General features: G+C 36.1%; 1 protein-coding gene across 5 annotated transcripts in view; it reads left to right on the top strand.

Annotated features, from left to right (window-relative positions):
* HMCN1 (hemicentin 1) overlaps positions 1-13778 on the top strand; it is a gene marked incomplete at its 5' end in the record, with an annotated part of 518370 nt that overhangs the window by 426957 nt on the left and 77635 nt on the right. For all 5 annotated transcript variants that reach the window (XR_014293546.1, XM_082615777.1, XM_082615778.1 and 2 more), the window contains 7 exons: positions 2555-2768; positions 4147-4281; positions 4681-4871; positions 6447-6528; positions 11218-11487; positions 12279-12449; positions 12583-12753. Coding sequence is in view for 4 of the 5 variants with exons in the window: in XM_082615777.1 (XP_082471903.1) it covers positions 2555-2768; positions 4147-4281; positions 4681-4871; positions 6447-6528; positions 11218-11487; positions 12279-12449; positions 12583-12753 (1234 nt within the window). The remainder of the gene's footprint in view (positions 1-2554; positions 2769-4146; positions 4282-4680; positions 4872-6446; positions 6529-11217; positions 11488-12278; positions 12450-12582; positions 12754-13778) is intronic.

Genomic DNA, 13778 nt, shown 5'->3' with positions numbered 1-13778 from the left:
AAGGGCACAAATGATAAGAAGTCTATAAGTGAATAATATGTACAATCCAGATTTTCAAAAGCTTTACTTCCATAAAATCCTTGATTTTAAACTTAAGTTTTTATAACTGGGGAATTTTAAGAATAGCTAAATGGTGTCAGAGTGGGGAGACCTTTACATGGAATATGATTTATTCCTGTTTGCCCTTAGAAAAATTAGTATACAACCAACCAAATTTAGATTATATCTATAATGAGTAATTACACTTTTATGCTGCATTTCCAATCAGTTTTTTGATGCTTCAATGCAAAAATATATATTCTTAAACTTTTTAAAAAGAAGAAAAAGTCTGTAATATGGACCTTAATGCAGTCAGAAGCATTCAGTCATTAATTCAACAAATATTTATTTATCAGTGTGATCACACTGATTTAGGCACTGGGAATAAATACATCAGGGAACAAAAGAATCAAAGATCCTTGCCCTCACGGAGTTTATTTCTAGAGGAGGGAGATAGACAATAACAAATAAAAATAAACAATGTATTGTTTCATACCAGTTACCAAAAGAAAACTACTGGTATGAAAAATAAAAGAAGAGCAGGGTAAAGGGGATCAGAAGTTGGAGGAGTACAGGTTACATTTTTAAATAGCATAGTCAGAGTAAATGTCCTTTGGGAAGGAGACATTTTGAGCAAAATTTGAAGGAAGTGAGTTAGCTAAGCAAATATCTGGAAGAGGAGCATCCCAGGCAGAGAAAACTGGGATGCTCCTCCCCCAGATTTTGGGGGCAAAGAAATTAAGGTGGGTGCAAAAAATGTAACGTAGGAACATGTCTGATGTACTTGAGAAACAGAAGGCCAGTGAAAGCAAAGAAGAAAAAGAATGAAAAGAGGGAGAAAGAAGTCAGAAAAATGAAAGCCAGATACATGTAGTGTCTTGTAGGTCATAACAATTTTGCATTTTACTCTGAGTAAAATCAGAATCTATTACAGGTTTTGAGCAGGGGAACAATGTTGTCTGCCTTATGTTTTTGCAATATTGCATTGGCTCCTCCTCCCCCTTCCCCCCACTCCTCTTTCTCCTCCTCCTATTCCATGAGAATACATGGTAGGGAGGCAAGGAAGGATAGAAACAGAAAAGACCAGTTGGGAAGATGGTTGGGAGGCAGAGGAGAGATTATAGGACTCAAAGCTGAACATTAGGTCAATCCATGTCTCTGACCCAATTTCATTCCATTTTATGGCTGAGTAATATTCCATTGTGTATATGTACCACATCTTCTTTATCCAGATACTATGTGTAAAATGGACAACTGATGGGAACATTCTGTACAGCACAGGGAACACACCTAGTGCACTGTGGTAACCTAAATGGGAGGGAGGTCCAAAAGGGAGGGGATATCTGTATGCATATGGCTGATTCATTTTGTTGTGCAGTTGAGGCTAACACAGAATTGTAAAGCAACCATACTCCAATAAAAATTAATTAAAAAAAAAAGCTGAACATTAGCAGAGAAGGGGTGAGAAGTGATTGGATTTTGCACATACTTTGAAGCTAGGATTTCCTAGCTAGATTGCAAGTAGAGTCTGAAAAAGAAAAGGGTAAAGGATAACTCAAATGTCTGAGAACAAAGGCATGAACAACTGGAAGAACAAAGTAGCCATCAACTGAGATGGTGTGAAGGCTGCAGATAGAACAGGAAGGGGAAATGGGGAGTTCAGTTTTGGACATGAGTTTGAGATGTCTTTTAGACATCTAAGCAAAGAGTTGGAATGAAAAGTTCAATGTAGTTGGAATTTGGAAGAAAGATCTGGGCTGGACATTCTGTTACTCATCAGTAGATAGATGATATTTAAAGCCATAAGACTGGATGAGATCACCAGAGACGTGAGTGCAGATACAGAAGAAAAGAGGACTAAGACTGAGCCCTCTCACATACCAACGTAAAGACATTAATGTGGAGGGGAAGCCAGCAAAAGGAGATGGAAAAGGAGCAACCAGTGAAGTAGGAAGGAAACTAGGGGAATGGGGTGTCCTGGAAGCCAAGTGAAGACATGGTTTTAAAAAGAAGGAAGCCAGAATTGTGTCAAATGCTGCCAATACATCTAATAAAGTGAGTGCCAAGAGCTGGATTTAGCAAGTGAAATTTTGGAATTGCAGGTGTTATTGCCCTTACTCTTGCCATTTCCTTTGATAATTTTGGTGGACTTTGGTGCCACATTACCCAGAAAGCCAACTATGCTGTCAAGAGTCTAACAGCCTTTGGGACTATTTGCTCTTTATTTGTACATTGCAGTACAGCAGTTGATGTTTAATAAACTTTAAAGTTTTCTGAGATCTTATTATTATAAATTCTATAGTTCTATAAGGTATGGGCTTTTGTTTAAATTCTTATACATTTTAAATTATGTTATTTAAAAGCTAGCCAGATGGTTCAGACTACAAGATGGAAATTTAAACTATCTTTAAAGAAGAGTGCTCCTTTGGGGACCAAGCTATGTAAATGTATGTATTATATGTAGTATAACGTAAGATTATGTAATTTTAAGCTGTATGATTTTTCTTTCTTTAAGCCAGAGGATTCTGGCACCTATACCTGCATTGCTAACAATGCTGCAGGTGAAGACACACACACCATCAGCCTGACTGTGCATGTTCTCCCCACTTTTACTGAACTTCCTGGAGATGTGTCATTAAATAAAGGAGAACAGCTACGATTAAACTGTAAAGCAACTGGTATTCCATTGCCCAAGTTAACATGGACCTTCAATAACAATATTATCCCAGGTTGGTAATTTAATTCTTAAGAAGTGAATAGTACACCCATAGAGAACTCAAAACCAATCTCCATCTTTTTTTTTTTAAAGCCCAGGAGCCCTCATCCCTGGGAAGACAAGTGTCTCTATTTGTTAGACTTTATGACCAGCATAAAGATATTGTCTGTAAAGATAAATTGTTGCATCCAAAATTGAGTTCTGAAGTACTGCATTTACAAATGCCTTGCTGAAAAATTAGTAATAAGCTTGAGTTTTCTCTGCTGTAAAGATTTATGTTAATCACTAGACTTCACCAACTGTATCACCTTAACAATAATAGTATACCTTACTAAGGAAAAATAAACTCTAAAAAACTTAATCAGTACTATTTTCTGAAGACGTAGTACTAACTTAGCTAATTAAAATTTTAAAGCTTAGTTTTCCACATAATATTCAGCAGTATGAAACTTTAAAAGATAATTTGAATGGGAGAAAACATGCAAGGTAAACATACTTAATTAGATATTGGCTGGTTTAATCAAAACCTTATTTAGTATTGATTATTTTAGGATTAGCATGTTTATCTTATACTCTATTCCAAGTATTGTAAATACCTTTGTAAATATTTATATCATGATCACTTATGGAGAAGTTCAAATTATTACAAATTTAATCTTGTTGTTATTATTTATTACCTAACTAACGTATATTTTCATGATTTCCCCTCTGAGCTGCCAAGTCAGTTGAATTATATTTTGATGTAAATTGTTTGGGAGGAAAAGTGGTGTGAGAGAAATGAAATGGAAAATGTCATATTTCTTTTTTTTTTTTTTTTTTTTTTTTTTGCGGTACGAGGGCCTCTCACTGTTGTGGCCTCTCCCATTGCGGCGCACAGGCTCCGGACGCGCAGGCTCAGCGGCCATGGCTCACGGGCCCAGCCGCTCTGCGGCATGTGGGATCTTCCCAGACCGGGGCACGAACCCGTGTCCCCTGCATCGGCAGACGGACTGTCAACCACTGCGCCACCAGGGAAGCCCCAAAAATGTCATATTTCTGAATGAAAGATTTTTTGAAACCCAGAGAGACTGAGCCAGCTTTAGGCAACCCTTTGAGATGAAAGGTGTACTTCAAATCGAAAATTAATTTTAAAAGATGTTTGTTTTCATTCTCTTCTCCTGATCCTTCTTTTTTTTTTTTTTTTCATTCTTCAAACAAGTGTCTAGAGACACAGCAAATAGCTCAGGAAGAAATCCCTGGAAAAGGCTCTCTCCTCCAATGTCATAATGAGATCTCTTTGGTTCAATTGCTAACCAATTCATAAATCTAACCTGCAAAATACTGAGCTGTAGTGATTATTTTTCTAGGTTACTGAGAGGCATTTATGTTGCTTTCTACCTTGTTTCCTTCAGCCCACTTTGACAGTGTAAATGGACACAGTGAACTTGTTATTGAAGGGATGTCAAAAGAAGATTCGGGTACTTATGTGTGCACTGCAGAGAACAGCGTTGGTTTTGTAAAGGCAATTGGATTTGTTTATGTGAAAGGTAGATAAAAGTGTTCTATTTTTAATTTATTTATGATGAATGGTTTGTGTTTTGCCTTATTGTATAGTAATACAATATAACTTCAGTTTATTAATCCATTTAGTCTTATTTCACAGATATGTAAATTCATGACGTAAAAAAAATTATGAACATTCCACTCAAAAGTAGGTAAGCAGTATGTAAACAGATCATTTGGCGCAAAATGGAATCATCCACTTAGGTTACTGAAATGGACAAAATTACCTCATTGATTACCATGAGCAATTAATTCTGGAAGATCCATGGGACTCAAAAGTGGCTTTTCCCCTCTTCACTAAATTATCTTTTAAATAGATCAAAATCACAAAGAAATTATTGGAGCTTCCTTTTTCTTATACTCATCTTTTGTTATTTTCGCAGAACCTCCAGTCTTCAAAGGTGATTACCCTTCTAACTGGATTGAACCACTTGGAGGTAATGCAATCCTGAATTGTGAGGTGAAAGGTGATCCCGCCCCAACTATCCAGTGGAGCAGAAGGGGGATGGATATTGAAATTAGCCACAGAATTCGGCAACTTGGAAACGGCTCCCTGGCCATTTATGGCACTATAGTAAGTCACACTGGTATTGTCAGTATGCACTTTAACTGTCACAATCAATGCCTCTCTATAGGTGCCATGGATGGGAAAAGTTTCTCATGCATTCCTATTTTATCATAAAATCTGAATCAATGGGTTCTTTTAAAAAACTGAAACAATGGTTCAAATTGATGATTTTTAGCCCTTCAAAGAAGTACAAGCAATAAAATAATTTTGCTGCTTTGTTCTCCATCATTGACCTGTTGTTCAACATCAGTAGATAACTTCCTCAAATCTGTTTTAGAATGCAGAAATTGAAGAATTACAACATTGTAAATTACAAATAAATGTTAGATTTCATCACCAAATCGATAACTATATTAGGCTGTCCAAAAGCTTCAGTAATTCAGACAGTGATTAGTACTTTAAGTTATTCTAATTTGGGGGTCAAGTGAATGAGATATTTTATCTGAAAAATTCTTAACTAGACTAAATGAGGGTAATTTGTTAACATACTGTTGAATTAATTAATTAGTGTATACTATCCAATCACCTGCTCCAATGGGCCACTCTCAGTCTTTTCTTCTCCTTGGCTTTATTTCTACCTTAGATGTTATTGATTGTCCCTTCAATTCTGAGATGATTTCTACCTCTAGCTACGCGAATGAGTCTCAGGCTTCTTCATTACTGCTTTACCCCGCTTTTCCTCCACACAAACATTACTACTTCTGAAGTCCTTCGTACTTCTTCTAATATCAATATTAATACTAATACTAATTATTTTCCACCATACAATTTCAGATTCCTAACCCTGTACCTTCAACCCTGAAACTCTTTCAAGTTCCATTTACAGTTTCCTACTAGAAATCTCTATTTGGATAATGCATTGATACCCCAATTAAACACCTAAATCAACATCTGTCTCTCTCCTCCCACCCTCCTCCACTTCCTTCAATTCAGTTCCCTTAACTGACTTACTCTTTCTATTAACAAGACCAGAATTCTTCTGTTCACAAGACCTTAGCAAAATCTGTGTCTCTAAATAGTCATCAAATCTAAACTCATGTGGTCCTTATTTTCTATAACATATATGTATAAATTTGTGACTTACATTCTGTGATTTGTCATCATTAGTAAATTAGTTCCTCACTTTCTTTCCTACATTTCAAGCTTTCTAAATGGAGGCTAAGCTTAATGTTCTTTTTAATAACCCCCATAAGAAAGAACTAGATATTCGTTGATTTGTTCTGATTATTTAATGCTTTTTAAGCTATCTATAAGAATAGTGTTGGCGTTTTTCTTTAATAAGATAATTTTGGATAAATGATTGTAAAAAATGTGATTTTCTGTTTAGGTTTCCTGCCAGTTATTGTCCCCTGAGAGCAATGATAGGTTGTTCAGAAAAAATTTAAACTAGGAATTTCTTTCTCTTCTTTTCTTTAAAAAAAAAATCTATTTATGTGGTTAAATATATGTAAGTTTTTCTATTTCCATTGAAATACCGTCTCAAAAACAAAATTGCATATAAACAAGCATCATGGTAATAAAAAGTGATTTTGCACTGTTCTATAGGCACATGTTTTTATAAAACACTACTTATTTCCATAGAATGAAGATGCCGGTGACTATACATGTGTAGCTACCAATGAAGCTGGGGTGGTGGAGCGCAGCATGAGTCTGACCCTGCAGAGTAAGCTGCTTAATCAAACTCTTAATTAAACACTTGTTTTAAGAAATGTCCATTTAATTGTTCATTTAACTTTCTAGCAAGTACATTAATGGTAGCTTTCAGAGTCTGTCTAATTTACTTTTCTGCTGCTGATGGAGCAGCTGTTACCAAGCATAAGACTGATATAATTTTGCAATATATTTTATCTAACACATGCAGCTCATGCTTGCAATTGCTTGGTAGCAGAGCTTTTTGTGTTGTTTGCAATATATTCAATCGAGCACCCTTTGTATAGCTCCTCATGGTTGTTTTAATGAACTTACAAGGATATCATTTTCTGGCACTTGAAAAATAAGTGTTGAAACTAAAGACTAATGTAAGTGAACTCAAGAGTGCTCCAGCTTGATTGCTGTCAATCTGCCGTGAGATAACTATGTGTTCCGAGCAGGATTATCCTGCTCATGATGAAGGCCCTCAGTATAAACCATTGGAAGACAGGTTTTCATAATTAGAAAAACATGAAAGACTCCAATGGCTCCCTGGACAGTCCCCAGAACCACTTCAGGAGCTGACCCGAGAACAGTGTTATTCTCAATAACAGTGTTATTGAGAATTTAAGGAAATCAGCTTATTTTGAGACTAGGCTCAGTAATTAACGGGATGAATTTATTTACATTTTCTTTATTCACTATTGAGAGATGCTGTAGACTAGTATTTACTAACAGCTGTTTGCCAAACTACTATTCTCTAAAACTTTAACACTGAATAGATATTTAACAGATAGTTAAGCCAGTGGTTCCCCCCCACCAGCTTTATTGAGGTATAATTGACAAATAAAACTACGTATATTTAAAAGACGCAGATGTAGAGAATGGACTTGAGGACACGGGGAGGGGGAAGGGTAAGCTGGGACGGAGAGAGTGGCATGGACTTATTATATACACTACCAAATGTAAAATAGACAGCTAGTGGGAAGCAGCCATATAGCACAGGGAGATCAGCTCGGTGCTTTGTGACCACCTAGAGGGGTGGGATAGGGAGGGTGGAAGGGAGGCAGACGCAAGAGGGAGGAGATATGGGGATGTATATATATGTATAGCTGATTCACTTTGTGATACAGCAGAAACTAACACCATTGTAAAGCAATTATATTCCAACCAATAATGATGTTAAAAGAAAAAAACTACGTATATTTAAAGTGTACAGTGTGATGATTTGATATACATGTACATTATAAAATGATTACCACAATCAAGTTAATTAACACATTTGTCACCTCACACAGTCATTGTTTTTGGTCTGTTTTTTGTGGGTTTTTTGGTGAGAATATTTAAGATCCATTCACTTAGCAAATTTCAAGTATTTCAGTATGGTACTACTAACTGTAGTCACCATGCTGTATATTAGATCCTCAGAATTTATTTGTCTTATAATCAAAAGTTTGTATGTTTTGACCAGTATCTCCCCATATCCCCCACCCTTCAGCCCCTATTCTCTGTTTCTGAGTTTGACTTTTTTTTTTTTTTTTTTTCTTAAGATTCTACATGTAAGTGATTTACCACACACGATTTGTCTCTTTTTTGTCTGGCTTATTTCACTTAACATAGTGCTGTCCAGGTCCATCCATGTTGTCACAAATGGCAGGATTCCCTTCTTTTTATGGCTGAATAATATTTGTGTGTGTGTGCGTGTGTATGTTTGTGTGTGTGTACAAAATAGAATAGAATATATTATATATACATATATATAATATATATATACCATATTTTCTTTATCCATTCATCCATTGAGAGACACTCAATGGATTGTTTGTATGTCTTGCTAAGACAATGTTTTATTAAAATACATATCTACCGAATGATAACTTTGTGGGATGTCATTAGGAAAAAAGTAGAGTGCCATGATTGAATAAGTCTGAGAAAAAAATAGATTAAACCAGGTTTATTCATTTATTAAATATATAAAGAGCACCTACTGTATGCCAAGCCCTGCTCAGGTGCACCAATTTCTTTACTGCAGATATTTCCAGAAATGTTAATATGCAGATGTGAGTTAGTTATAACTCAACAAGAGGAAAATATAATATTCTACATTTCCCCAAAAAAATGTTATTTCCACGAAACCTTCCTCACCCCTTTGTTGGGTGAGTGTAGGTAGGTCATCTCATGATTAATCTCTCCTGGAAGAGTGTTCCACTGACAGTTCAAGAAAAGCTGCATTAGATTAGATTAGCTTATCTACCTACTGACAATAAATTCATTGTAATAAATGAAGGATATTAAAAAGCCAAAAATATAATTTGTTTAAAATTAAGATTAAAGCACCAGAAGGAATGTCTTCATTTAGATAAAATGCTCGTATTTAACTGATCATTATGTGACTGATAGAATTAATTCAACTTTGAAAGATGTACATATGGAATTTTATTGTTGAATTAATTTATAGCCTTATATGCAGTTGGAAATGTTCAAATGTGGAATCTAAATTAAGATTCTAAGTTATATTTAACACTTTCTTTGACCATAATAATATGAACAGACAAGCTCATTTATTCATTATGTTGTTATTTAGTGTTGCGTGATTAGTCTGAGGCATTTACTTTATTCAGCAACAGTTTATTGAATACGTAAGGTAACCTGAACACTGGGAGAGAAGGAAAAGCACCAGCCCTGAAAGTTCCTAGAGTGATGTTAATGTAAACATCAAGTAAGAAGGCAATTGTATAGGATGATGTGGGCATATATATGAATAATACATTAATAACAGTCACTGAGGGATTCAAACCTCATATGAAATAATTACTTTTGTAAAAGACAACATGTCAGTGGTACCTTTACATAAAATACTAGCATAGTAATATCACAATAAAGCACATTTTGCTTCTATTTTTGTTTTATGTTCCATCATTGCAGATACATTTCCTGGTCTATAATGTGCAGCCACTGCCTTGAATTATATGATTGCATTAACTCTCACTGAGCAAATCATTCCACCATTCAATTCAGTCTCACTAAAACACCACTGTCATCCCGACATACTCTATCAAGAACAAGCACAATCCCCTTTGCTTACCTATTTAAACATAAACCCTTCTGATTTTCTTATAAGATTTTAACCAAATGTTTAAAACCTGCATGCTACTGCTCTCCTGGGTGAATCATCCTTTCAAAACTAAACCCATCTCTATGCTATTTCCTTCTCTCCAGGGAGCCTCCTTTCTGCTATATGTAATCTTACTCATTTTTAAAAATCCAGTCCAAGCTTCTTCTCCATGAAGTCTTTCATATTCTATCCTGACACTGTAGACCAGTATAAAGATAAACATTCTGTCAGCAGCTTTTTGCAGTTCCTTTTACATCCTTTCCGACAACTTCATTTGAACAGCTGTCATCCAGTATAGATACTGTTAACCTCTTCCTCCTTCTTGAAACTCCCTTTGGTTGCCAGGATACCATTTTCTCCTGAGTTTCTTCAAGGAAGAAATGCAATTACAGGCTCATTTTCTGTCCATTTCTTAAATAATGATGTTGTAATAGTTTATGTCCTTGGATCTCTTCCTTTGATTTTAGACTCACTTCTGAAGCAATCTTATCCACTCATGAAAGACTCACAAATCTATATTTCTAGCCCATATCTCTATTCTGAGCTCTGGATATGAATATCCAACTGTGGTCTAGACATCTCCATTTGAATGTCCTACAGATATCTCAAGCTCAGCAGTTCTAAATGGATGCAAATTATCATTCCTTACTCCCTCCCAACAAATCTGTTCTTTCTCCTATGTTCTACTGGATTGCCCAAAGATATACTATATTGCCCACATCAAAACCCTGTAGTCATCAATTCCTCCCTTTATGCCATACCATTCAATGGCTAAGTTCTATCACTCCCACCTTCTTAATAATTCTTGAATATTTTCCTTTTCCTCTTCATTTCCAGTGACATGCTTTTGTATGATCCATTGAGTCACTATTGTTTATGCTCCCAGATTACCACACATTTACCTATTGTATACTAAATTCTATCCTACCTATTCTATTACCAAATTCTACAGGTATATTATAGCACAGCTCAATAATGGATTATTTGTCTGTCTTATAAGTGGACTGTTAACTCCTTGAGACTAGAAATTATATCTGTGCCCCCAGCATCTAGCACAATGTCTTGCAAAAAGTAGGTTCTTAATATATGTTTATTAAAGAATGATGACCACTGGTGAAAGAATAAGTTGATAATGACTCCCTACCTCAAAAATAATGTAAGGGAAAGAATTGAACGTTCACCATGTAAGACACAGACAAAAGCAATGATAATAACAGCAACAGTACTAATAATATTGTGTGCTTGCCTTGTTGAAGAGCTGTGCTTACATCATCTTAGTCGAGTCAAACAAGATCCTGTGAACTAGGGACCATTTTTAAGGACACAATGATTCAAAAAGGTAGTAAAGAGCAGAGACAAAATTTGAATCCAGAAAAGCATGACTGCAGAGCCCATGCTCTAGGCTAGACTGCTTGGGGATTTTTAATTTTTGCCATTTACTAAATAAAACATTCTATCAATAGCCACTACAACTTTAATAGTTGAGAAGCTACAGTGTATTAAAAAATCAGCCTAACTTTTTTCAAAATAATGTTACTATATAATATGGCTTAAAATGTTAATATAATTCCATAAAAGCTAAGAAATACTATGTGCTTTTTTCCATAGGTCCTCCCGTTATCACTCTTGAGCCAATAGAAACTATTATTAATGCTGGTGGCAAAGTCATCTTGAATTGTCAGGCAACTGGAGAGCCTCATCCAACCATTACATGGTCCCGTCAAGGGCACTCTATCCACTGGGATGAGCGAATTAATGTGTTGTCCAACAACTCATTATATATCACCGCCGCTCAGAAAGAAGATACATCCGAATATGAATGTGTTGCTCGAAACTTGATGGGTTCTGTCCTTGTCAGAGTGCCAGTCATAGTCCAGGGTGAGTGTGATTCGTTCACCCTGGGATATTCATGTTAAACAGCACCTGGAGTGATCCAAATCATAAAAATCATTAAGCATCTTAGTCCAAGTCTCCTCTACCTTTAAGATACTTCTAGATTATAGGGCTAGGACAAAAATCACATCACAAACTGAAAGGACTGAAACAATACAGATGAGAGGTGCAGAATACCAAGTTAATAATTCAAAATCCCCAACTGAATTTTGTATTCAAAACTAGGTTAAATTTATTCTCAAAAATCAATGCATGGGCCTCCCTGGTGGCGCAGTGGTTGAGAGTCCGCCTGCCGATGCAGGGGATACGGGTTCGTGCCCCGGTCTGGGAGGATCCCATATGCCGCGGAGCGGCTGGGCCCGTGAGCCATGGCCGCTGGGCCTGCGCATCCGGAGCCTGTGCTCCGCAACGGGAGAGGCCACAACAGTGAGAGGCCCGCATACCGCAAAAAAAAAAAAAAAAATCAATGCATATTTTTGCTTTAAAGAATGACTTATTTCCAAAAGGTAAATAGCATATAAATTTCTTGGTCACTGACTCTTTCAGCAGCCATGTCCAGATGAGTCAGGACTGGAGCTGGGAAGAAACTCTAGTTAGCAGTTTGAAGTTCTTCTCTCATGCTTAGGTTTTAATTTTACAGTAAAGAAGAGCTTCCATAAACAATCTCTCAGCCTTCATAGATTCAGCACCATACCCAGTGCATATCTTAAATGAAATCTGACTTATAATTTTTTTACTTACAAAAACAGAGACCAAGTACAATGTTTTACTTGCAGTTCATGGTGGCTTTTCCCAGTGGTCAACCTGGAGATCCTGCAGTGTCACCTGTGGAAAAGGCATCCAAAAGAGGAGTCGTGTGTGCAACAACCCCTCTCCAGCCAATGGTGGGAAGCCTTGTCAGGGATCAGATTCAGAAATGCGGAATTGTCAACATAAGCTGTGTCCAGGTAAACCTCTTTATTCACCGGACAAGCACGTGTTCAGTAGATACTCATTTCTGTTCCCTAACTATGGCTTGTCTCACTATTAGTTCTTTCAACTGAAATATATCTAATGGTGTAATGTGTCACCTTTGGATAGTGGATGGTAACTGGTCAGAGTGGAGCCCTTGGGAAGAATGCACAAGGAGCTGCGGACATGGCAACCGAACCAGGACCAGAACTTGCAATAATCCATCAGCTCAGCATGGTGGGCAGCCATGTGAAGGGAATGCTGTGGAAATAATCATGTGCAACATTAGACCTTGCCCAGGTGAGAATCCACCAATAAGCAAAACTTGCATCTTTCTAACTCCTACAAAGGAGTTATAATTACCTTTTCTTCTTATTGTGAAGAGATGTTATGGCCTCAACCCTTGAACATATTCATTTTCTGTGTTCTTAGTCCTGTCTCATGGATGAACTTGTGAAGGTATGACATTAATCAGTGTTACATCAAATACCTGGTATAACTGAACATGATAAAAGGCTCTAAACTGGTGTATTTTAAATCATGTAGATTTAATCAAATTAATGGAATTTTAGAGATAATGAGGACCTTAGATAACAGCTAATCCAGTCATTCGTTTTCACATGAAATAAATGAAGCCTAGAGAGATTAAAGACCTGCCCAGAAACACACAGCTGGTGAGGAGTAAAATAATATTAGCTACCATTCACTAAATATGTGTCATGTGCTAGGAACCATGCTCAGTACTTTATCTACATGTTGTTTTTGACTTTGTGAAACAACACTACAACATAGGTATTTTAGAGTTCTAGGTATCTTCACTGTAAGAACCTTTGCTGCAGGCAGTTTTGCTGCACAACTAAACAGACCATAAGACAATTTTGCTGTAAAAGATAAAATAATAAAGATAAAACAAAAGAGGGACATTTAAAAGGATATAATTAAGATGAAAAATTAAAAACAAAATTTTTAAAACATTTTGTCATGAAAAATGAAAATACAGAAAATATTTGAATACATTTAAAATGTGTGTAAATTCATGTTATAGTTGTATTGGGGTATGTCTTAGAAAACGATGATACTTCCTTTCTCAAAGTTTATCATTAAGGATTCAGGATCTTATGTTGGACATAAATTCTTTTTGATATACAAAAAATCTGCTGTAAGTCTTTTCAGATATCCCTGAACGTAAAATGAACAGACGAGGGATGCTGCTATTTCTTATCAATATATGTAACATACATAACTGGTCATACATATCTGGACTACATTTAAATGTTCCATCACATTCTCAGTCCTTATATTTCACCAAATCATCTAAGCCAGAT

Source organism: Mesoplodon mirus (genome assembly GCF_964341445.2).
Source record: "Mesoplodon mirus genome assembly, chromosome: 3".
NCBI lineage: Eukaryota > Metazoa > Chordata > Mammalia > Artiodactyla > Ziphiidae > Mesoplodon > Mesoplodon mirus.
This window is presented reverse-complemented; position numbering and strand designations above follow the sequence as displayed.